Source organism: Apostichopus japonicus, chromosome 6 (genome assembly GCF_037975245.1).
Source record: "Apostichopus japonicus isolate 1M-3 chromosome 6, ASM3797524v1, whole genome shotgun sequence".
In the NCBI taxonomy this organism is placed as follows: domain Eukaryota; kingdom Metazoa; phylum Echinodermata; class Holothuroidea; order Aspidochirotida; family Stichopodidae; genus Apostichopus; species Apostichopus japonicus.
Window position 1 is genome coordinate 3,081,476 of NC_092566.1, and position 25,964 is coordinate 3,107,439.

At 37.9% G+C, this 25,964-nt stretch overlaps 1 protein-coding gene across 1 annotated transcript in view; it reads left to right on the plus strand.

The window, feature by feature from the left end:
- The window catches only part of LOC139968679 (uncharacterized), a 41,095-nt gene extending 15,220 nt beyond the window's left edge, over positions 1-25,875 (plus strand). Inside the window, exon 2 of the mRNA XM_071972954.1 lies at positions 19,018-25,875. Within this exon, the coding sequence (XP_071829055.1) occupies positions 19,018-21,521 (2,504 nt within the window). The 3' untranslated portion in view covers positions 21,522-25,875. The remainder of the gene's footprint in view (positions 1-19,017) is intronic.
- The last annotated feature ends 89 nt before the right edge of the window (positions 25,876-25,964 follow it).

Below are 25,964 nucleotides of genomic sequence, written 5' to 3' on the forward strand. Positions count from 1 at the left end.
TAGAAGTTTTCAAAAAGTACTTTCCTGGAGGTCTTTACTCTCATAAATTGTTCTCAGACATTTTTAAGAAACACACAAGATGACTGAATGTCCCAGTGAGTAAAATTTCCTCGTAGGTAGTAATAAGAACAGTTTAAGAATTTTGACTAAAGGTGACCATATTTGAATATCTAGCATATTTGGGGCCAATACAGCATACCTTTAATGAGATTGTCATAACTAATTTCTCAATTTTGAAAGTACTGTAGAATACTGTGGCTACATACTGTACATAAAGTGCTCGCAATCTTATTGTGCATAGCAACCCATCTGCCTGTGTAAATTTGCTTGTAAGATGCTGTATGCTTCTTTACACTCATACAAACTGTAATTATATACAGTGTGTCTAGAGGATTACACCAGTAGTACACGTAAAAAGCTTCCATGATCCTTTTGTTCATTCACTGCTTCGGTGATTGATGGCAGTTTATTCCGAAACATTTTTAACTGCCGTCGTGTTTTATGCGTTTGTTTGGCCATTTCTCCAAAGTGCCAGTTCATCGCACTTATTAGTAAACTATTTCTGAGGTATGTGGAATACAAAGCGAACGATAAAATACATTCACTGTCTGAAAGAAAGTGAAATGAAGTGAAATGTACATGTCTTTTTCTGCATTGGGTATAGATATAAAAGAACATGGAACTATAAACGGAACCACCGGTTTGTTGATACACCTTTTGAATTCTCCCGCTGGCATTTCGGAGACAAAATTCTGCTCAGCCAATCCTATTTGCATCGGGAGACGAAAAAAAAGTGTATAGCAACTTAGGCATCATTCCCTGACCCTCGGGCGATGGCTGAAATGAGATTGCTACTTAGTATCTCTTACCGTTTGCAATCAAAACCGCTCAAAGAAGATTAGGTAACATCGGAGTGAAGCCGAAATAATATCGAATAACAGACAAGGATGGCCAGGAGCATTTGAGGGTTCCTTCTTTCAACTTACAATCATTAACGAAGCACAAATTTTTATTATTGAGCAAAAAACAATGACGGTACTTTTAATTAAGTTTCCAACTGGTACATGTAGGTTTGAAAAGTCTCAGCAGGAAAAAAAAAAAAAAAAATCTGTATCATTTGCTCTGAATAAGTGCATCATTTCAAGGTATGAAATTACTTATTTATAAATTTCGTCTATCATGAAAATTTATGTGATGTTGGTTCAAATGTTAAATTGTCAGCATGGGCATGAAAATTTGCTGTTTCCCCTTGGGTTCTGTAAACTGGCCTGTAAGATTATTTCAACACTTTCTCTGAGATTTATTGAAGGTGAAGATCAAATGGTACTTGAATATCAGATATGTTTCCATTTTGATGGGGGGGTTATGGGTAGATTTTTGAAATGTACTCTATGCAATGTACAGTATGTGACTATATAGTGACTAGAGGTGTTGTTTATAAGTCGTGGATCATACATTCAGTTAATTGCCAGCCTGCAACCAAGCCTGGGTATATCGTACATACAGTAAATGGACGAGGTGTGCAACCATGCTAGGGTAGCTTGTGCACAGAAATATTTGTGGGAATACTGATATTAGGGTAGGGGTGTAGTGGAATTTGGTTGCCTTTCTTGGTTAGTATGAGAGAGATAGAGAGATTGAGAGCGAGGGAGGTGTTTGCTTGTAAGAATAACCTCTGCATGCAGTAGGGAAGGAAATGGCTAACTGTTTATCTAGGTTCTTGCTGTAAGATGTAGAACTTCATCAGTATTGACCTCAATTTCTTTGAATCATTGTTTTTAAAACTTTCAAATTTGATTTACAAACATTTGGTTGCATTTGTGCTAGAGACATAAATGTCTCAGTGAATACCATAAAAAAAAAAGTGTGTAATTTTCACCTGGAAAATTTCATCATTCCATTTTTGTTTTGTGTTTTCTGTCAACCGCAGACTCGTATCTAGGCACATTACAAACATTACAACATTACATGTTACAAACATTCCGTATGGATCCTTGTAGCCGTCTGTAAATATCTGACATGAATCTATTGCTTGCATATATGTGATAATTTCCCTCATATGCTGAAAATTACTTCACACACTTTATAGATACCGTACACTCTTACTTGTGCCTTACATAGCTCATTTCATATCTGTTGGGCAAACTATAAACAGTCAAGATGCTTTCCAATAAACATCATTTTCATAAAGTAACAAATCTTCAAGTTGTTCTTCATTTTAAGGTACATAAAAATCAAATTTTGAATTTTAATCAATATCAACCAGTCGCACACTATGTTTGTGCGTGTTAATGATGTACCACCAGCAGCAGAGATAAATTTTCTGTGATATATCGTCAAAATATAAACAAACTCTGGATTAACTTTCACTCAGTTGTAAACGTCCATTCTTCAAGTACCTTTAAAAACTCATTTATTCGTAACGAGATACTGCCGTGCTCAACACCGAAACCCACACGAGTAAAATCAAAGTGAAGTTATTTGTGATTGTAAAAGATGCATCAGGCAAAGATATCTCCCCAGCCTGGCATTAACAAATAGTCTCAGGGCCTGACTGGGGGAGTATTCTCTCAGACGACGAAGGCTCTGTGAAATCATCCCCATCTCGATAAAGACAGCAGACTTAGATTTATTTACCGTGTAGAGACTTTGAACAGGCCTTTTGGGAAGAAACAGATGCGAGGAGTTTTATAGCCTTTCATGTTTACTGTGTCATCTGTAGTATTGATATTCTCTTACTACTGGCACTATGTCTGGGGAAGGAAATGTCATTTGTGTGTCTTTAGTTTGCAATATGATTAAATGTGTCTTTAGTTCTGATGATTTAATGCGAGATTGCAATGATGATGATGATGATGATGGTGATGATGGTGATGATGGTGATTATGTTGGTGGTGGTAATGGTGGGGTGGTGATAGTGGTGATGATGAATTGGATGATGATCATGATGGTGGTGATGATGGTGGTGATGATGATGGTGGTGGTGATGATGGTGGTGGTGATGACGATGATGGTGATGATGGTGGTGGTGATGATGGTGATAATGATGATGATGGTGGTGGTGTGGTGGCGGTGGTGATGATGATGATAGTGGTGGTGGTGTGGTGGTGATGGTGATGGTGATGGTGGTGGTGGTGGTGGTGGTGGTGGTGGTGGTGATGATGGTGATGGTGGTTGTGATGGTGATGGTGATGACGGTGACGGTGACGGTTGTAACTGAGTTAAATCCATGTAACGTGTATAAATGAAAAATCCTGTAGTTGCCAAATTTTGATTTTTCTACCAAAAATGTTTATCAAAAGATGATATAGATAATAACTAAATAAAAATAAAAATAAATGTATCTGCTTTTTATACTAAGTCAATCTGTATGAAATAAGTGCTTGCAAAGTTTTGGTCAGATTTACACAGACCTATACTTCATTGACTCCATAGGGCGCACACAAACTACAGATAGTAAATTTGTCAGACATTTCTGGCCGTCTGTTGGCAGGTGTTGTTGTGTGATTCCTAGCAGACACTTGATGAATCCAGTTTATGTGTACTGTTACAAACATCTGATGACTCTTCAGGGATAACTTAAGTTTTGTTCGAGGATAAGATCGCATCCACGTAAGGTTTAATTAACTGAGCTACGAAAGTCTGGTGGTGTATACAGTACGTGACTCTTTTCGATGTTAGCGATTACTTGCTTGAATTAAATCTCTAGTAGTGTTATCGTTCTTTATCTCTTTCCTGTTAATTGAAGTCATCTCGTTCGTGCGGAAATGATTGCATTCTGATTAGTATTCTCCTAGCTTCTTTACTTCGAAAACAAAATTAAGGGGAAAAAAATACAATCTGAAGAAAAATGTGAGATTGATATATCGTTGGACTGAAGGTTAAACGTACTCCTTGTGTCATCAGTAGATATTACAGGTTACTTAGCGGCTGCGCAAGAAGAGTAATATAGTATTCCTACTACAAGCACATACCAAACAAAGATCCTAGGAAAACCGATCCGAACTAATTTAGTAGAAATTAAATCCATACAAGAAAAGTAGAACGATAAAGAAAGGGCACTGACCAGAGGGGTCTGGTCATAGAGGGCGCACAGTGTGAACAGGTTATCAGTTCATTCTAGACATGGTAGAACAAGAGTGGTGAGGTTGTGAGGAGACAGGTAATACAGCCAAAATTCAATCATTTTAAAGTCACTGAGATATTTTATCCTCCCTAATATCTGTGGTTTAAATTCGAAGGGTCTGAATCTTAAAGATAAAAAAAAAAGTTTTATCATCTTTTTATGCGAGGTTTGCCTTCGAAGTAGATCCTGCTAGAATCAAAACGTCAGGATGTAACCTTCAATGAAACTGAGAGTTCTTTGTGGCGAATTAGCCACTAGGCTGCTATTAAATTTTCAGTTATTAACCCATAAGTAAATCAACAATAGAAAAATGAATTTGGCAAGTAATAAACAATTTGAAAAGAGCCCAAATTGTTTTCAAACAAGAAAACGTGGGATTACAAGTCCCTATATGATACTATTTACAAGCGACAAGCTTACCTGTCTCCCCACAACCCTTAGTACCTCGTTCTACCGTCACCGTGCCTAGAATGAACTGTTAACCTTTCAACACTGCGCCCTCTATGACTAGCTCCCCCGGTCAATGCCCTTCCTTCTCATTCTACCATCCAAAGTGTCAGCATCTTGCGTTTTTCGTCTGGTTTTTCCCTGTTCGTTTTTCGTACGGAACTGTTGCCACGGATCTTATTTTATCCAATATTTGCTACTGTTCAGTAAGTTTTGGAGTAATTGAGCTATCCAGCCTTTACGTAGTTGGTGACTATCCCTATGTAGCCATTTCTTTGTCAAAACCCACAGGACTCTTGCTTCCTGTGTATAAACCCAAGGATAACACCCCAGTCCATACTTAAACCAAGATTGAGACTGTCAAGTGATTTCAAGAGAAATTCAGCATTTATGTGCAGGATTAATTTGAAATTCAAGAGTAAAATAACTTGAAAGGAACAAAGTAAATTCTTTGCTCTTTCGAGATTTGTTTATAGTTATATCCCAGTCTTTGCTATACAAGGTTCATGCACAACCATTTAGGCCACTACAGAAAATGTTTTTGTGTACCACACGTTGTACAACTTTAATGAAATGTTTTATGCATTTCATTCACAAACCTAAGGCATTTTACGCCTATTTTGATCTGTAAGTTCATCATTTACCCGTTTTGAGTTAAGTCGACTAAAAGCAAGAAAATAAAATACCTCATGTTCGCAGACTTTACCAATGTCTTTCATTAGCACTTAATTTACATCTTTCTTAATTAACATCTTTCCGGTCGATTTTCGTACCAATAGATTTGGGTAAAATATCAGTGCAATAAGAATTACTAACCACAGAGTCTGTCCCATCTCGTGTCATTCTAATAATGCAGGATGCTGGCGAGAGGTTGTGTTGTCATCATGGAGGATCTATTTGATAGCCTTTATTGATTTTATGGCTGCCTCTCTCTGCCAGGTCAATTTGCTCCAATAGATCTTAAATTACCCTCTGAGCTTTAGTACAAGAGGACTGGGCTTATAATATGTCACTTTCCATCAAATGTTTGACAAATTATTCATCTGACTTTATTGTTATGAAATGATGCTCCATATGAAGATGTAATGTTATAGCAAATGTCGACCACACTACAAAGCTGTAATTTGTAGGCACAAAACCAGATTTACTTCGCTCCTCGCTAATCTGTCTCCCCACAACCTTAGCACACTTGTTCTACCGTGCCTAGAATGTCCTAGTAACCTTTAACACGTTGCTCTCACCACTATGAACGGATCCTTCCGGTCAATGCCCTTCCTTCTCATTTTGCTAACCCAAGTGTCTAGAAAGTTTGATTTATTTTGCTCCTCCCAATACCTGTCTCTCACTCCACATTTGCATCTTTCCATCTACCATTTGGGGATCTTGGATTTCTTTTCGTCTCACTTCGATCAGAACTGTGGTCATCAGGACAATTTTTCGTGTTTTCAGGGAAAGAATAAGTGGTCATATTTCATGTGCAGCCCGATAAGTATCCTTTCTGGTTTTTGGAAAGATTTTTGGAAGAGTTTTTGGAGTGGTTCCAGTCTTGTTTGTTTTGCGTATTTGGGGTATGTAGCAAGAAATGTTCTTCTACTGTTTTGTATCCTTGTTGAAGGCAAGCTTTGCATTTATGCCGGTTAATTTGTCTGTATGTAGGTATGAGTATGTATGAGATGTTTGTGGTTGTAAACAGAGTAGGGTGAGTGGTCTAGAAGTAAAAGAAGAGTTAACTTCATAGTTGGTATATATTCATTGCTTTGTTGAGTTCAAGAACCCTGTTGGTTTATGGTGGGGTCAAAAGTTAAGGGAGGTCAATACAGGAGAAGAATTGACACATTGTAAATCAATATCTCAATATGAGTGGTTTCATTGAACTTCATACATGGTGTCTAGCGCCCCTTTTGATACGACCAAGAAGTGCAAAATTTTGACTGAGGTCAAAGGTCATAGAGTTCATTGAAATTGAAACCTGAAAACCAAAAGAATTTTGCACATTATGTCCATCTAGGCAGCATCATTCGACATGTTGCCCTTGGAAAATATAGAAACCATATTGTTGAAGGAGGAAGTCAATGTTCACTTTCAGAAACAGATAAAGGTCAACGTCTGAAAAAAGCATGTGAAAGGCCAATTCTTTCTTGTTACGGCTTAATTTGAAATTCATAGCCGTTTGTGTTGATAACTAAGTCTTTGTTGACCTTAAGATTGGTTTAATGAACAACAAGAACTCTTTATGTGGTGTATCAATTCCTTTAGAGAAAACAACATTGTAATGAGGTCAAAGGTCATGCTAAACAGAGGCTGAACTTTGAGAACATTAGGGTATTAAAGTCAACAGAAATTAAAGTGTGGGACCTCATGCTTTTTTTCATGTTGTGGTCAATATTTTCAGTATTTCTTACATACTGTCTGGGAGCTTTCTTGATTGAAGCTTCTTTTCCCTTTCCATGGCTTGATATTGACAAACAAACTATAAATAAAAGGAAATGGAAAGCATATTGCTGAAACAGAATTAATCTGGAAATCCAATAAGTCTGGAAAAAAAGAAGAAGAAAAGAAAGTAAAAGACAACAACATTATGTCACTTCATGAAGGTACTGATATCATCCACACCCCCATTCCTTTAACAAATTAGGGAAAACAGTTGTAGACATTTCAATATCAGGATGCTAGCATAGACACACAGAAACAATCAAAAACACAAACAAACCAATAAACAAATAATACAAATTAAGGCAAACATTACATAAGTAGACCGTCCGAAAAAATAGCAGATTCAACGTCCTCGCTTCCCCCCTCTCTCCAAAGTAGGTTTATTCTTTTTACTGTTTCTACAATCAAGCTAATGTTCCTCTCGATGCCATCGCACTTTTTCATCAGCAGAAATTCTTTCTTTTCTGTGAAACTTTTTCAGTGCAAACCCTAGGAAATTAGGAATAGCATATTTTTCATCTTCTAATGGGGGTAATAAACCCAATTTTCATCAAGTTTAATTTCCACGTTCCAAATGAGAGGCCTCCTTCCTATTGATACGGACTTGAGGAACGAATGTGTTTTTTTTCCTTCTGTTTTTTTCTTCTTACCTTCCTCTCATCTCAAGGTTCGTTATTGACAGGTCATACATTACACAGTCGTCACTTATCTTCCATTAGCGGAATCGGTTTCTCGGGACTACAAGCACGTCTTTGGCAACAGGTCTCGCCGAGAAATTTCGGCGGAGAATATCCATGCAGTATCGATGTTAACTCTGGCGAGGCTGAGGGAAAGTTTTGGCCTAGCTTATGTCAATACAGGTTGTTTGCTCGGAAACTGGAATATTGTTTGCTCAGGAAGAATATACTTGCTTGACGGGAGAACCCTCTGGAGGATGAGAAGAGCAAAGAGCTCGTTGGAATTGAATTAACGAGATGACAATCAAGAGGAATGAGGGATGTTTCATGGGTAAAATAGAAAACAGAAAAGAACAAAGTGGGGATTTAGGAGTTAGGGGACATTGAACAATTAAGTCTCAGTATGAGATTAAAACCTGCTTAGATCTTTTAGTTGAATCAAGTTTTATTGAAATTACAATGCAATATTTCATTGGTTTGGTCCGAGGGTAACAAAGTTTACAGCCCAACGCAAAATACAGCTTAAATTTCAATTTAATTGAGACCTTTTCCTTCTCATATAAATCTACCAGAGTAAGTTTAGTTCTCATATTTATTTTTAGGAACAAAATATGGTACTTTCAATGTTTGAAACAATTTTTATTTCTAGAGTCTAACTCATAACAGGACTACAAGAAGTTGCCAGCATGCTTCTTCCTAATGTGATGTATCATCAGTACACTCCATAAAGTACCATTTTGAGTTCGGTTGGCAAATTTTTATAACTTAACAAATATTACTCCAAATAAGATTGCAATTTATCACAATAACTAAGGCGCTCGTCTAGAGTTTTCCACCAGATGATGGTTCATGATTTAAAGTAATTAAGAACATGATTTGGTTCTTAAATCCCTCAAAATATTTCAAATAGAAGCATAGTTATCAGAGAGATCAAAACACTACATGAACATTTGAAAATTCTGATCTTTTACACCACTTTTTTCAAAATTAAACTTTGGTTAGTTAAGCTAGTGAGTGCTGACAGATGTGAGATTTTAATATTAAACAGGCATCAAAATTATTGATCAAAATCAACTCAAAAATTTTGCTTTAAACTATTATCACAGTGAGTGACATACTGTATCACACTGATAAATCAACAAATTTTTTTAAGGTATAATTTGAAATTTGTTTGACACATTTTCTTTCGATTGTTTTCGTCATTGACATGTATCCCTCGCCATCGGGACTCATATTTTCCTCACTATTACAATCAATCAGGCAGTGCGTTCGTACAACACCATAGTTTTCCCAATGAAAAAGGTGGCGTAGACTATAAATAATATCGATACTGTGTTTTCACATGCACACCACACCTATGGTAGTATTCTCTCTGTACTGTGTGACACTAGTGTGAAGGTTAATGGGAAACCTCAGAAATTACTACAATCAAAATGTGAATGGATGAGTAGAGAAAGAAGATAGACTGCTGCATGCTGAGTTTATCAAACTGGCTTGTGGTGGTCTTGTCGAATTTGGGTCTCAGAAAGAGTCTTTAAATTGTCAGATGGTGCCATGTTTAGTCCTTTTGTATATTCATGGGTGTAATAACTATACACAATGCCTCTGTATTGTTGAGTATACTTTTCCCCATTAAACCCTGTGGTAAGCCAGTTTACTCCTATTGTGTGCACTGCTCTTTCACGGTCAATAAATTTATGCAGTTCTCAGGATTCTCTTTATTGTTAGGGGTTTAAATCCAGCTGTTTACAGTGTCTATTGTGTATGGTAAACTAGGCTATTCAGATCCTATCAGTGCAGAGAGCATGGACCAAGGAACTTTGCTGGAATATATGTCTCGAAATACATCCCCTTTTGACCTCAAGAGGTTTTTTTTTTGTCAGTTGTATCATGGATGTGTTTAATTACCTTTTTTTATGCCTCTGACTTTTGAAAAGAGAGGTTGGATGAGGTCACCAGTGTTTTATGACTGTCAGGCGGGGGTTTAGGGGCATGAATATCAGATGAGGAGAAGCAAGGGATAAAAGGAAAAAAATAAAAACACCCAAGGAAGATAATAACATTTGTCAATTTGCCATGGGAACTAGACTGGGATATGGTGTCTGTCTGCAGAGTACATGGATATGGGGTTTAAATTCAACATCAAATCTTTTAGTTCACCGTTAACTTATTAAAGTGACCATATCTTTTGAGAAATTCCGGGGACATGATATTGGTGCTGATCCCCATGTTGACGGTGTAGTGTCAACACTAGCTTCATCTTAACGGTGTAGTGTCTACACTAGCTTTGTCTAAAGGACAAGAAGGAATTTCAGATCTCGATGTTTGGTGTTGAAATTTTTCACAAATGATGGTCAAATACCCACAGTTTCTATTATGCATTCTCTAGAAACAGACATTGTTTTTCATATGAACATTTTTTTGTTTCTTTTGGTTGTTACAAATTTAGGAATAATCAGTGACAGTACAGGAGAATGTGGGGATAATTCTGGGGAAACTGGGGATTCTGGGGATGGACCATGAATTTCTGGGGCTGTAACCAATTTCCGGGGATGTCTGGTTACCTTACCTTAATTAGGTTAGGGTGGTGTGCCCATTTAGTCCACAGTGTAATATCATGAGTGAAATGTTGTCCTGTAAGAGTGAACTTTTGCCATGAATGAACATTTACCATGGCAACCAGATCGGATATTGTGTCTGTGTGCAGACTAGAGGTATATTTAGTTCAATCAAACATGATATCTTTGAAATTACACCCATATCTACTTGAGGTGGTGTGCCCCTATAGTTTACAGTGAAGTGTCATGTAAATGGAACCTCATGTAAGCGAAATTTTGCCCTGTAACATGATATAATTTTCCATGAGAACTAGATTGGATATTGTGCCCGCATGCAGACTTCAGTTATAATATGACGTGTGTTTTAAAATCGAACCCTATATGTATCTTGGGAAGTTTTGCCTTTTAAGAGTAAACTTAATACTTTTATCATGTGAACTACTGAGCCCAGTAACTTGTCTACCATGATGTGTTCAATACTGTTGTTTAATTCAGACAGTTTCTTTCGGTGAAATTTTGCCCTGTAAGATAATACCTTTGCCATGGGAACTTGTCAGGGTATTGAGGCTAGTGAGCCTGGCATGCCTTGTTGCATGGTCACACAATTGAATTTGGGCTCTATAAACTGTATCTGAGATGTGTATATCCATTTGTGAAGGGTAGGCACAAACAGTAACACACTGTCATGATAGCTTTGTGATGTATTTGGTTTAAATCTGAAAAAAAAACCCAACCAAACAAATAAACAAACATGTAATCCCTTGATCTGATTAAGTTAAATCAAGCCTTCTGTTGACGTATAATGTGACATTAATTTCAAAGGTACAATCTCATTTAATCTTCTCCTAATCTGAAATTGTTGATTCTTATTTTCCCAGTTGGATTGTACCATTTATTTGTTAGGTGTTTTTTTTACAGCAACAAAAAATTATTTGTCTTTCTCAATTATTATGAGAACGACACTGCACGTCCATTATGTATTTTAATTAATTTCAATTAATCTTAGTAAGAGTGATTTATGCAATTACAATAGTCAGGTGATTTGTCAACAAATATTCACCACTTGTTGCTGTAACATATCCATAATTAATAAATGGAACAATCCAACTGGGTAAGTAAAGAGCTGTGACCCTTTTCATGTATGGTGTATATGTATATATTAATACAAAGTTCTGTCTGCTTTGGTGATCAGTCAAAAATGATTCATTGAGATATTTTATTGATGCTTTCTGAGTCAAAAAGTGTATTTCAGTAGATTGTGGAAGTATTGATATCTCACTTGCGAAAAAAACCCCAAAAACAAACAATTGAAACTTTTTGAAAGCATATTACGCACTCTGCAAATGTCCAAGCCTCTTTGAATCTCTGAAATATTGTGAATGGCTTTTCAAAATAATAAGTAAACCTAGTCGTCTGCTTAGTCTTGGTGCTGGTATATCTCCACAGTTTGTTGAAAACACCTCTCTTATAAGATCCCTAGGTGTTATGTTACACCAAATGGTTTGATTTCTGCCTGGAAAACTTTGGCCAAATGTGCAAGAGAGGCGAAATGAGATAATCAAAGCGTGTTGGTGGATTGATTTTTGTCTGCAGTTTCCAGACAAGAGGACGACATCGGAGATATCTATAAAGCCTCTCGTTTTTTTTTTCCTTCCATGTAAGGGAAGGAAAGTAGACTTGAATCCAAATCACTTTTGCTTATCTGATATCTCTCCCCCCCCCCCCCCCCACCTTGTTTCTAAGATAAAATGTAGATGAAACGTTGGGTTTTTTAAGTAAGATTCCGAGCGCAAATTTGACATAAGATGAAGATAAAGTGCAGAAGATAAAACCTTATTTGCATCCTTGGAATCAACAGCTGTGAACACTTAACAGGGCTTCCTTTTCCCTTCCTTTCATATCTGAGCTCAATTTGTTCTTTTTTTTTTCATCTTGGTGCGGGTAAAATGTTGCATTCTTTGCAGATTGTCGCCGGTGTTATTTGCTCTAGGGCTTAAACTAGGTCTGCTTTTGGATATGACTGGTTTCAACATGTCTAGATTGCCGAGTACTTGTGACCTAATATGTGTCGTTAAAAGTATACATTATTGTAAAATTTTGTGAAGACAGATTTTTATGAAACTTTTTTCAGGAAACCCATCCTGTCTGGTCTTCTCCTGACAATGTTTGTACCAAATATTGATTTAATATAAATTCTTCACAATGTGACGACATTTATTCTTGCAAATGCTGTATTTATTAAATAGTTTTCATTTTGTTTGAATTTTGAAAATTTGAAGGAAATCAATATTTCTGTGTTCAGAATTTTACTGTTTTGTTTAAATTGACAACCTCGCTTAGAGAAATTTAAAACAATTTAAAATGACTTAGAGAAAATATGAAGAGAAAATTTGTAAAACTTAAAATGAGAACAAAAGTCATTATTCAAATCAATTCGGAGTTGAATTTAAACAAAATGATTGTGTTGTTCACAATTTAAACGTTTGAAATTTTCCAGCAAGATCTACATTCCACAATGCTGTGGGAGAGCGGAGGTATCGTATAGCTTCATAAAATTTGGGACGTGACTCCTAATAATGGGGGTAAACTGGCTTTCCCTTATTTTCAGGTAATTTATAAATGACTTCTGATCGCAGCAAGATAGCTAGATACATGTATTGAAGCTTTCGGTTACTTATAGAGCTCTTTCAAATTATGTGCAAGCATTAGACATAGAGTTTTACGACAAACTTGAGAACTAATTCTTCCGTGAGAGTGCGAGAAATATCGTACGACGGAACTATTCAAAGTCGCCTCCTCAAAACCCTTAACGATTCGGCCTTTCGGTAATTCTGTAATATGTCGTAGGTGTGAGTGTGGATCGCGAATATGCCTGCACTTTCTAATTCTTCTTATAGTGAATGGCAGTAAGGTACTCAGAGATTCTCGGCTAAGCATTGAATTTCACTGTTTTTTGGCTAAATTAGGTCAGGATGTGAAAGACCCAGCTAGAATAGCTGTATTGATGGGAGGCATGCCGGGTGCATCTGGTGAATATTGACGGCTGTTTCAAACCAGAGACGGGAATAAACTAGCCAAACCTCTCTTCTTTTCTGACGTTCTCCTCTGGTTGTCAGGTAAACACCGGGGATGAAATAATTGACTTGCATCAAACAGACCCTGTATCTGTGTATGTATGTATGTGTTTGTCTGTTTGGGTGCATGTGTGTAGGTGATGATAGCATATTCCTCTTATATGTCAAAGGGTAGGACACAGAGGACAGTCATCCAGATGGGAATATTTATAGTAGGAACAGAGGCAGATCGGTTGATATTAATATATTTTTGGAGCGGTTGGGTTGTACCAGATATGAAAATAATTTAATAATGTCACTGGCCCACATCTTTCTAAGATAGTTGGATCAAATATCCTTTGGGATTTTATATGAAAAGACCTATATATCGTTGGAATTCAGACTTTTTTTCTAGAGTTTTCTTAAGTTTGATGATGAAGAGAAGGTGGCTGATATGGTAGATATGAAAGTATCTGTATTCTGTTTGAAGTTGACAATTAGTAATAAGGTCCTCCTTCACTGTTATGGTTTCATATTCCGTGCATGTGTTAGGAACATTAAAAAGGAAGATTATTTGCACTGAAGTTTTTTTACATATTTACAACAGTATTTGATACATACATTCCAAAGCTATGTAATTCATGAACTGCACAAATAAAGTTTCATTGACAGTAATATATACAAAAGCATGAAATTTACCAATAATAAAGTATATAAAATTAGTAGAATGAGTGTGGAAAGTGTATATAATTAGGAAAGTATAAAAAGTATATAAATTAGTAGAGTAAGTATGAAAAGTATATATATTAGTAGAGTAAGTATGAAAAGTATATATATTAGTAAAGTAAGTATGAAAAGTATATATATTAGTAAAGTAAGTATGAAAAGTATATATATTAGTAGAGTAAGTATGAAAAGAATAAACAATTATTAGAGTAAGTAGAAAAAAAGTATGAAACCTGCCAAATAGAAAAGAAAAGAAAAAAATGCCAACTTGCTGAATTTTACTGCTACAAATGTGATGAAATGATGAGTGATGAAATTTTTAGAACAAATAAAATTTTGGCTACAAACAAAATTCATAAAATGTTCCAGTCTGGTCGATTTTAAATCCCATTTTGAATTATCTTTTGTCGGTTACAAGTGTAAAAATAGAAATAAAAAACCCAGCATTGCCAGTGTTTATCACTGACATTTCTTTAATACCGTTAATCATATTTCCATGAGCGCTTCACCTGAAGTCCCAAAACCGATCATAGAAATTTTGCGGAAGATTTATTCCAGCTTTTGAAGAGCTATTTAAAGTAATTTAGTTCAAGTCAGTCTTTGACCTTGTGTTGGACATTTGATTCTTATAATGCCAGTGAGCTACCATACCTTCTTTACCTACGTCAGAGTGGGGAAGTATTAGCTTCTTCGATTCTATGTTGCAATTAATTTCTACCATCAAGCGAACCCTCGGGATTCAGATGGAGTCGTTTGTTTGCGCAGCAATTTTAGCTGTTAGCCAAAAATTGACTAATCACATATTTGTCCTTTGGGGGATGTCTGTTTAATACAGCACTCTTATATGAGGGAAGTGTTTAATCTGGAAGAGCTAAATATTCATGAATGTGATGTTGGTTTTCTTGGCTGGAGGAAGAGGACTTTCACCTTACAGAGAGAGCAAGGTCTCTCTCTTTTAATGCGAAGAAGGATCTTTGTATTAAAGGGTGTGTGGGAGAACTAAACTGTAAAATGCTTTAAAATGACTTTGCTGTTTATTTACCTGTCTCTTCACAAGAACTGTACTCTATCACTTCTGTGTCTAACATCCCTCCGGTAAATTGATCAAAGCTGGGAGGACGTTGTTTGAGGACAGTTTCTGAGAGAACGGAAGGTGTCAGCAAGAATGGCATGTGCAGTGAGGGGAAGGGAAAGGGGAGGAAGTAATAGGAGGGGGAAGAGGGGTAGGGGAAGGGGAGGGTAGGGTAGGGGAAAAGGAGGGTAGGGAAAGAGGAGGGTTTGGGGAAGAGGAGGGTAGGGAAAGAGGAGGGTAGAGGAAAGGGTGGGGGAAAGGGTGGGGGAAAGAGGGTAAGGGGAAAAGAGGATAGGGGAAGAAAAGGTAGGGGGAAAGGGGGTTTAGTTGAAGAATTACTGTCACCAAGGGTGTGATAGTATGAGGAAATACAAGGATTTACTGTACTTTGCTCCTCTCTTACCTGTCTCCCTGTCAACATATATGCACTTTCCTATCTACCTGAACTACATGATTGGAACATTTTAGCCCCGTTCCCCCCCCCCCACCTTCTCTCCACTTCATGTGCACCACCCACTTCTTCTCCCTTCCAAATTTACCATTCTTCAAAGAAGCAACTAACTGTTTTTCAAGACTACAAAGTTTTCGACCAAGTTTGCATCTACGTTCTCTTTGGTGATCGTTTTTCGACCAGGCCTTGTCAAGTTGTCAGGATCAACTTTGCCTTCACCTTTAATATCAAGCATTGCAATAAGTATCCTTGTCAAAGTACGGTGGTTTTCAGCTTTGTTGCCTTTGTCAAGAACTAGGATATGGAATAGGATTCAGTCTGCGGCCATAACAGTCTAGAGAGGTCAACTGCTCAGACAAGAGAAGTTCTTGATTATTCAAGTTTTAGTATTTGTTCATGATGGTCACTGCCATGGTTTACTGTACATTTTAGCTTGCTCCACCTCAGGTCACATGGGTTGTGAGTTTGCATCTATTCTTTTATTAACTTGTTATTCTAGAAGTAATTGCATTCCTCAATTTTTTTTTTTTTTTTGGGTAAGTGCTTTTATTTTCTCTTTCCAAGAGGACAATGTAGCTGTAATCCTTCCTAGAAAAGCTTTCTGTTTACGAAGATTATAGTTTAATCTTGCAGGGTCAGAAATTGACCAGCAGTCTGGATCTACAATAGCAATCAAAGAGAGAAGAGAATTTGTTAGGTATTGTGCAACCCATCAGGGGCAATCCTACACCCTTTAGGTGCACCATGGGGGGGGGGGTGAGGCAAGTTTTTTTTGTAATTGTGAAGTGTCTCTTCACTTACAAAGTAGCAGTTACAATTTAATAGACTATAATAAAACAAAATTATCGATATTGCCCTGCAGTAAGTCTTGTGTTAGCAAGCAGTTGAAAACTTATTTCCGTTTATAATATAGTACAGGGTGAATATTTAAGGATTCTTTTATTTTTGGTTGTCTCAAAGACAACCAGGTCTTAATTTACTTTTCAGTTGTTTGGAACAGCAAATTTAGTTGTCCAAACAAATTTACCAAAATAACAAAGAAATGATCAGTATACACTGTAGGACACTTGTGTAGGTTTGGTAAATAAAGCAGCAATGTGTACACTGTATAAGATATGTGTAGGTTTGGTAAATAGAACACTATAGCTTAGGCTTGGGCCAGTAAAATGCTCCTGCTGGTGGATAATAGGCCTACCACTGTTTTTGTTGTATTTCTGTATCGACAAAGTGATGGAGGATGATACCAATTTATCATTTGACTTAATTGGGTTTGTTTATATTTTCGTTGTAATCTAAACTTGATGTAAAAACAACTAGGTAGTCCTCTGTTGATGCTGGAAGACCTACAAAGCAGAGTTTGGTTGTCCAAACAGAAATTTGGTCATCTCAGATGACTGGATGACCATTAAAATTTGTCATAATTATGCAATGTATCAAGCAAACCTACATTTACCTGCATGCATTTAGAACACATCAAAGTATTTTAAAGAGACTTGCAATTTACATGGCCAAAAGAGGAATTACATTTTTCTGTTGATGGAGACATCATGTTGTTTAACTGATAACCTTTTAACAGTGTGCCCTCTATGTTTGGACCCCTCCATTCAGGTTGTGGGGAGACAGGTAAGCTCGTCACTCGTAGATATCCAAACTTGTAAGTTTTTGAATTTATAATCATGGAAAATTACAGAACTCAGCAAATAGCAAATTAACCATCCTGTATTGTTCTTCATATCTAATGATGATGATTAGATGTGATCAGGTCACTCAATGTGAAGGAAAAAACTGAGCACAGAACTGTGAAAGTACCCGTAGAAAACATAGAAAAAATCAAGAAACAAACAAACAAACAAACAAACAGAGGGAACTTCTATCCAAATTTCCACAACTCTACAAAATATTCTACACACACACAAATATATATGTGAGCAATGTAGCTGACTATGAAATGTAAATTTGCAGCAATGAGTTCATTTTCACATTTTAATTTAATTTCTGTAGATGATACCTGTGAGATTTTTGGTGGATTATTCTTTGGGCTGTTTTATCTTTGTTAAGAATATGACCCACTAACACCCCCCCACCCCCACTCCCTCCACACCACCAGCAAGAAAAGACAAGATAATGAAAACTAATTGTCCAGAGCAAAGAGAGTATTACACACATGAAATATCAGCTTATTTACTTGTTTGTGGAGAACAGTTAGTTGTTGCTATGACTGTTGATGATTCAGTGTTTGTCATATAAAGCCTAAATATCAACTATGACTAAAAAAAATATCTCAATTCAAAATCAACTGAAAATGATATAAAGTTTGAAAACACTGGACACTTATATAGAGTAGCTATGAGAATGCTAAAGTTGTAGTTGTAGTACACAGTTAACAGTTCATCTGTCAGGGAATAATTTGGCGACGTTCAAAGTTTGGCTCTGAAGTTTTCTCTCTTTGAAGTACTATATAGTTCCTGTGTAGAAAAGTGCTATACATCTTGAGACATGTCATTTTGTTTTAGCATTTGGCGTTGTGATACTGGATAAATTATTCCCTCCTTGTTTATCTATCGTATCTATAGATTGAAGACAAATATATCACATTTGAACAATATTTAACAGAGTTACATCAGACTTCACTAACTGTTAAAACTACTGTCATTTATTTAAACAGTAATTCATGGGTTAACGTAATCTTGTTGAATTCAATATCCAAAATAGATAATCCAATCTCTCCTTGACTGTCGCCTTCATTGCATTGCATTTAGTTTCTTTTTTCGTTACTAAGTAAATGCGAAAGGCCGTTTTTAATACGTTTCATGTTCCATCCTGTTGATAGCATGCAGAACACTGGCAAAACTGCAAATTTACGACCGACAGTACTCCGCGGTTGTTAATTCGTACATATTATTATTCCTCCGATATATTTATCCATTTTCACTTCATTGCCAGAAAAAACAAGACTATAATGGAACTGAGCAATGACTCATTTTTACCTTTGAATTCTAGTGAATGTTTTGGAGCTGAAGAAATCGTTTCCAATTTTGTCATTAGCAAGACAATTCCACCTGACAGAAGTACAATGTTCACGGTTAACTAGAATTTTCTGTTATTCGCACGAAAAGTACTATAGATTGAGTAATGTGCCTCTATAGTTCTGCTTTTTTCTTTTGCTGTTTGTAAAGCAGATGAAAAGCTCAAACTTCAATGTGGCCGCCATGGCAACAGGATGAGAATATGAAATAGTATTCACTGGTTATGACAATCATAGAGTTTTGTTGAATTGTGTTTTATTGTATTTTCAATGCCTGTTGCATTTTCTTGGGAGAAGAGGGAGGGGGAGGAGGGGGAGGGATAAGGAGACATTGCATAACTTAATGTCCTCGTCAGCCAAAAAGTGATAATGTATTAATTTGTATGGATTATTTATATTAGATAGAATTCCATTAATATATTTCGTTGTTCTTTTTTATTGTTCTACAGGAGATGTACCAAGTATTGAGCTGAACCCTGTCCCCCAGGCCCAGTTTATCCCCCTCACAGAAGTTCTGTGCCTCATCGTCTCCGAGATGAATCGTCGTAAGTTGAATGCCACCCAGGAGGGCATTCGAGTGAAGTTATCCGAATGTTACTCCAAGATGCCGGTGCCATCTCCGGAGATTATTCACAAGAGTCTCTCGTATCTAATCCACGAGGGTAAGATCGAGCACAACGGGACCGGTTACCATATACTGAGCATGGACGATACAGAATCGATATTGACCACCGATATAGACGAAGCAAGCATTATCACCACCCATCTAAAGCCCACAAAGAATCACGTGGAGGAGCCGCCGAAAGATGACAAAATATATCTCATGTACAAAGATGGAGTGCTAACTAAACATACCCTCCCTGAAACCATTATCAATGAAACTGGCCAGGCCTCCCGGCCGACCTCTTATCCCGCAAATCAAACCTTGGGTAGTATACCAGAGAGCAGGACCGCATTTCAGCGGAGTCAGTCCATGAGGGAACGGAGAAATGCCAACGGCAGCAGCAGGAATAATTTCGAGCGCACCAACTCGATGAGAGTGGCCTCGATGGACGCCTACGACGCCGGGTACATCACCTCCGACAACGAGGCCAAGCAGTCTTGTCTGGGCCGCCTGTTGAGTAAAAGCTACCAGAAGAAACCAGTCAAAACATCTCCAAAAACTGAAATCCACGTTTTCTCCGGTCAGTTTCCACCTTCGGACGTCCATGATCCATTTTTCAGCTATGCACACTGGGCGGACAGGGACGCGGACAAGGACAAGGATAAGAAATGTGAGGATGATAACAAGATGGAGGAGAAAAAAAAGGGGAAAAATAGAGAAAAGGATGGCTCGCCATCCAAACAGAGGAAATCGTTACCTAAGGACAGTAACAAATACGGCACCGGTCAACATCGACTGGACCACGGCAGGCTGACAATGACGGCGGTCAGCCTTCAACAAAAATACCAGGACATGAACCAAGAATCGATGCCAGAAAGCGAATCAGAGTTTCTTCGGCCGACCCAAATGTACGACAACCGTTACAGAACCAAGGCGGTCTCCCAGCAGTCACAGGTTTGTAAGACTGTGAGTACTAAGAAACCGCCGAAGGAAAGCAGGGATGGCAAAGAAGATAAAATCAAACATTTCTTCAGTTCCATGGAATCTTCCAGACCGGTTAATCCGAAGCCTTTCCAGGGCTTGACCAGCGACGAGGAGAAGGAGCTGGACCAGTACCCGAGCAAAGAGACCAAATCTATGAAAGAACGCAGGCAGGCAAGAGTCTTCGCCGATGCCAAGTTAAGCGATTTAGACGCGGACGATCTGTCTGCCGTGAGCATGCCTAAAGATGTCAAGATAGTCACCAAATCTGTGCCGTCTCAAGATCAGATGGCTCGAAGACCAGGACGAGCGATACCTGTCAGTAAACCTGGAGAGGTGACAGTACCTCCCGCCACGAAGCAGGTCAGCATCACGGAGAAGTCAAAGGCAGTACTGCCAGAGAAGTCGAGTTCATTAAATTACAAGGAGAATAACCAGTTGAGATTGAGGACGGAAGCAGCCATCAACCGTAGCAGACCAAAGTCGTTTGCTGCCGATAGCAGCTTAAAGATCCGCTCCAAATCCCCGCAGAGCCTCCGTAAATCAGTGCACGGCGACTTTTATGGAGATGAGGAAATAGACGAACTGATGAAGGACGAACTCAAGAAGGAGAAAGTGCGCAAGGCCGGCCGCTCTCTCAACGTTCCAGGAGCAAGCTGCGGCAACGACGTCCCCGTCGTCGCGGAAGTCAACGATCAGCAACAAAACGAGATTAATAGACGGTTAGAGAGCAAGGTGAAAGTAGGTTACTTTGAGAGAGTGGGCTCAGCAACGAGTAGCGCTAGCAGCCACGATTACATCAGTATCGGAGATTCTGAAACTAGCTCACAGCTCACTTCAAGGAGTCGAGTGGAATCGAGTGGCCACGTGAACGGCTCGTTGAGAGCCGGAGGTGACATCACCGCAGGAATTCCACCGCTTCATTCTAGTCACAAGAGAGTTGAAAGTTTATCCAGCATGGGTGACAGTGGTTTTAATTCCCCTCGGTCCTCCATCCTGCAGGGACGTAGTAATGGTGTCCCCACCCCTAACCAGGAGTTGGTGGAACCACCTTCCTCCTCTGTTGGTAGTACGTCAGTCATCATCAGACCGGTGCCTCGCAAGAACGTCACAGAGTCTGAACAATCGGCTGTGTTTGGGGTCTACTGTAAGCCACCGTCCAGTGCTAGTGACCAGTCAAGTGGGTCAGAGGTCACCGTCAAAGCCAGGCTACAGGGCCCTCAGAGTAACGATGAGAAGAGCGACTCGTCGGACCGGGCCAGTAGCTATAGCTCTCACAGTAGAGGTGGACATAAGGGTATGGGCCATGGGAGAGGGTCCCTGGGACACAGTGGACCAAATAGCTTTGAGGTTATCGGTACTGTGTAATATAGAATTAATGGTGCTTGATGGTGTTACCAGAAATAGTATGTCTAGTGAAACAGGGTGTTATAAAAAGAAGAAGTTTACTGCAAGAAATTATCTAACACTGTTTAATAGTCTACATTGAAACATTTTATGAAGTAAAGCCTAGTGCAGTAGTGTATGTATATCATAAGGAATGCTTTGTTCTGTTACACCTTTATACCAGTACTTATGACTTGTAAGGTGGATGATCTGAATGTTACCTGTGCTGAAAAATGTGGATTACTTCCTTGGCAAATTTGTGTGATATTATATATTACTATTGGCATTAATGTCGATGGCCTTAATGTATTAATGGCATTATAATTTATTAATTGGCATTAAAAGGGATAAACGGACAATGTGGACGAGTCAGAAACGTGTGAAAATTGACATATGGCTCACGTGAGGACTCGCACTAGTTGTAGGTGACGGCCTTTACTCATAAATGTTTATATAAGTTTAATACTCATGTTAGTCAGTGTCTTAGTCAATTAATATGTATGGGAGGCTGAACATATATGTTACTTGAACAGAGTTTGGGTGGGTACAGAACTAGTAACAGCATCAACACTTACATAGATATTTTGAGGTGACCGCAAGGTTGACCTGGACGGGGTTATCTTTCAGATACATATCTTGGGTGTATATTACTCCATTCCCTGCCCCCTCCCCCCTCCCCCTCAAATACATATCTTGGGTTTATATTACTCAATTCCCCCTCTCACCTTCAAATACATATCTTGAGTGCATATTACTCCATTCCCCCCCCCCCCCAATCCAAGTAGGGTCTTAACTGGGTGAGAAAAGAATATTGCAATCATAACTGGTCATATCTAACTGAAGGGAGGCTGAACATATATGTTACTTGAACAGAGTTTGGGTGGGTACAGAACTAGTAACAGCATCAACACTTACATAGATATTTTGAGGTGACCGGAAGGTTGACCAGGACGGGGTTATCTTTCAGATACATATCTTGGGTGTATATTACTCCATTCCCTGCCCCCTCCCCCCTCCCCCCTCCCCCTCAAATACATATCTTGGGTTTATATTACTCAATTCCCCCTCTCACCTTCAAATACATATCTTGAGTGCATATTACTCCATCCCCCCCCCCAATCCAAGTAGGGTCTTAACTGGGTGAGAAAAGAATATTGCAATCATAACTGGTCATATCTAACTGAACAGTCATGGAAAGTGCTCCCAATTGGGGGTAGCATGTACTTTGAATGGTTTCAGAATGTTTGGATTTATATTGCTCCTCTCTTACCCATCGCCCAGAAGGTCTCTCCCTGGCACTCCCCTTGTGATCCGCACCCTCTCCTGTACCCATTGTCCCTCTCCTGTACCCATTGTCCCTCTCCTGTACCCATTGTCCCTCCCCTATACCCATTGTCCCTCTCCTGTACCCATTGTCCCTCTCCTGTACACCTTGTCCCAGTCCTGCGATGACACAGTCCTGTGTCCTGCAATGAAGACGGTCCTCTACACCTCAGAGATCTACTCCTGATCTGATATAATTACCAGGTGCAATTGAGGTTTAGGAGAATGCGAAATGGGAAGGAAAAGGAGTTTTGTAAGAATTGATTTATCTGTAGTTGTGAGTTCAAGGCTCATATTCCATGTCCTAACTTCTACCGGCTTGAATCTTAAATTGAGCCATCGTGTGTTATTGCTTTGTACTTTTTATCATGTCAAAGGGATGTAAAAGTTTGTCCAAAGAGTAATAAATTGTAAACCTGCTTCACTTTTCATCGGTAACAAAAACCTCCCTGTCAAATATTAACCCTTTGCTTCAACTATTTCAGTCAAGATGCACTTTTGTAACATTTTTTCATCAAGTAAATGTCTTTTGATAGTTTTATATGAACACGACCGAATTGTAGTAAAACCTATAACATATGAGTGAACTAAACATTCAGGAGGCATGGCACCCAAGTCATGAATTGACACCGATTTCTCTTGTCATAAATATACTCAGTCAAGACCCCCGGACATTGTTGTTTACTGTTGACAACCCTACCAAGGCTAAGCAACACTGTATCATAATGTGGCAGCCATGTTTGCATTGTTCTTGTTTTTGCCCGGTGAGGGAGGGGGAGGGGTGGGAGCTTGAAGGATGGAAAGCGTGGGGTTATGTTCAAAAGCTTGTTCATTGGACCTGTCAATCAGATAACTCAATTGCCCAAACCTAAAGTGCCCTGCCCTACCAGTTTGCTAATTACAGTAGTAACATCGATATGTTGGAGCTCCTAAGGTTATTCAAATTTATTGCTTTTATCATTGGACTAATATTATTGACAGAGTATGTTTATTATGTGAATATTAGTGATATGCAATTCTGGCTGCAAAAAGTCTTGCATTATGATATATTGATCTAACGTTTTTTGTATATTTAAGAAAATTTATGAATATTATCTCGTGTAAATGATTTTAATTTTATCAGATCGATGGTCTGGCTGAAGCTAAGTCAGTTTTTGTTGTTGTCGATATTAAATGTAAAGCAAGGAAATAAAAATATTATTAAGAGAAATGAAGAGAAAAACAAGAAAGTTATGTATTTGATGGGGGATAAAAATTCTGTAGTCGACCAAATAATTGCAAGGGTAACCAATTTGTTTGGAATGTCAGATGAATGATTTAATACACTTGCTTTTTGTTTTTATTTTTTGCTCACAATTTCACAACTACAAGTTTGATGGATAATATTATGAATATTGATAGATAAATTTGTCAACCAAATTATATAAATTCATGCATAACTTTAAAAAAATTATAATCACAAGTGGAAATACATCAAATAAATCATTTGGGGGTCGGGGGAGGGGGACAGAATGGAACACAAGGGGGAAAAAATTCCAATTTTTGTCTGCTAAAAATTGTCTAACCCAAATTCCAAATCCCCAAAAAACAAGGCAGTCTGGTATTTTCTAAAGCATACTACAAACTTTACTGTTGTATACTTCCAATTTTTGGCACATATATTTGACAAGGTTAAATGATCAAAAAGCTGCAAGCTAATTCAATCAACTTCTACTTGAACTGGCCCGGTGTTTTCAAAGACCTAGGCACTCCTTCCTGGGTTGCTATAGCAACTACCTGTGACCAGATCTGCAGATGTGCAGAAATCGATAAATTATAGAGAATATGATGTCTAACTTAATGTTAGCGGTGGTTGGTGGTGGTCGGTAACCGTGAGATGTTTGGCATGTATTGAGAGAACCAAACAACTTCTTTGCAGATCCAGTATCTTTAAAAGAATTTGATTATAAATCTTCATTGATCAACCCAATTACATTACAACAGCTAAAAAATTAATGCTTTTTGACATGGTTAGCTTCCAGAAATTCCACATGCCATTTTTCGACAACTTTTACAGCAGGAAAAAAAAAAACATTAAAATTAATTGGTATATTTAACTGTATGATTCATAATTCTTTTTTTTTAGAGATTTCTGTATTTAAATGGAAAAGTTGATGAAAGCACAAGCTTTGTTTCACTGCAGACATTGGCTCCCCACTGATTTGGACCCTTAACTAGGAATAGTCTATCATTGGTTCTTACAAAAACACATGTAATCCTCACAAAAACATGCCACCCCTCCCCCTCCATCGTACCCTAAACCATTTTTTCAGCATTGGTACAGATTTCTTTATTTTCACGGACAAAGTTCCTCGTCTCTCAACTTTCCTGCCCTACAATGAACAGAGAGGAGGGCTAAAGGAATGTTCTTGGTACTGTTGTCTTGTACTCATTAGTCATGAAAGCATCAACCCCCCACCCCCACCCCCCCATAAAACCTCCAGCTCTTCCTTCCCAACTCTATCATGTTTACAGAAGTACTTATACAAGGTAAATAATGAACGTATGGTTCCTTTGTTGCAATCTGTTTACTCTTTATAATACAAATCTCATATAACTCAAATATAAATCATGATTGATTGGTTGTTCCACTAATTAATAATAATATGCTATTGTTCTAACCTAGAATAGAAACTCTGGTCTTTGTACAATCCAAACATTTTAATAAATTTACATACACTGATATCGTCATGGTTTTGTACAAAGCAAAAACAAAGAAGAAATAATTGTAAAACGTGAAACTAAATTTGACCGAAACTTTCAGAGCAAATAAAATTATTCAAACCAGTTAGACGTCAACCCATGTTATTTCTTCACAATGACAAAAGTTACAGGGAAAAAAAAATATGAGAATAAAACAATACAAGCATGATAAGTCTTCCTGGCAGCATTTTAAGGAATTAATAATATCAACAAAAAGGAGGTAAACAGGTAAAATTAGAGAGTAAAATAGGGAAAATAGTGGAATGAAAAACAAGAAGATATAATTTGTGACCTTAAAGAAAAGTAAAATATGGTAGACAAAGTTTTCTGGTGGTTATTAAGGTTTTTTTTTAATCCTTT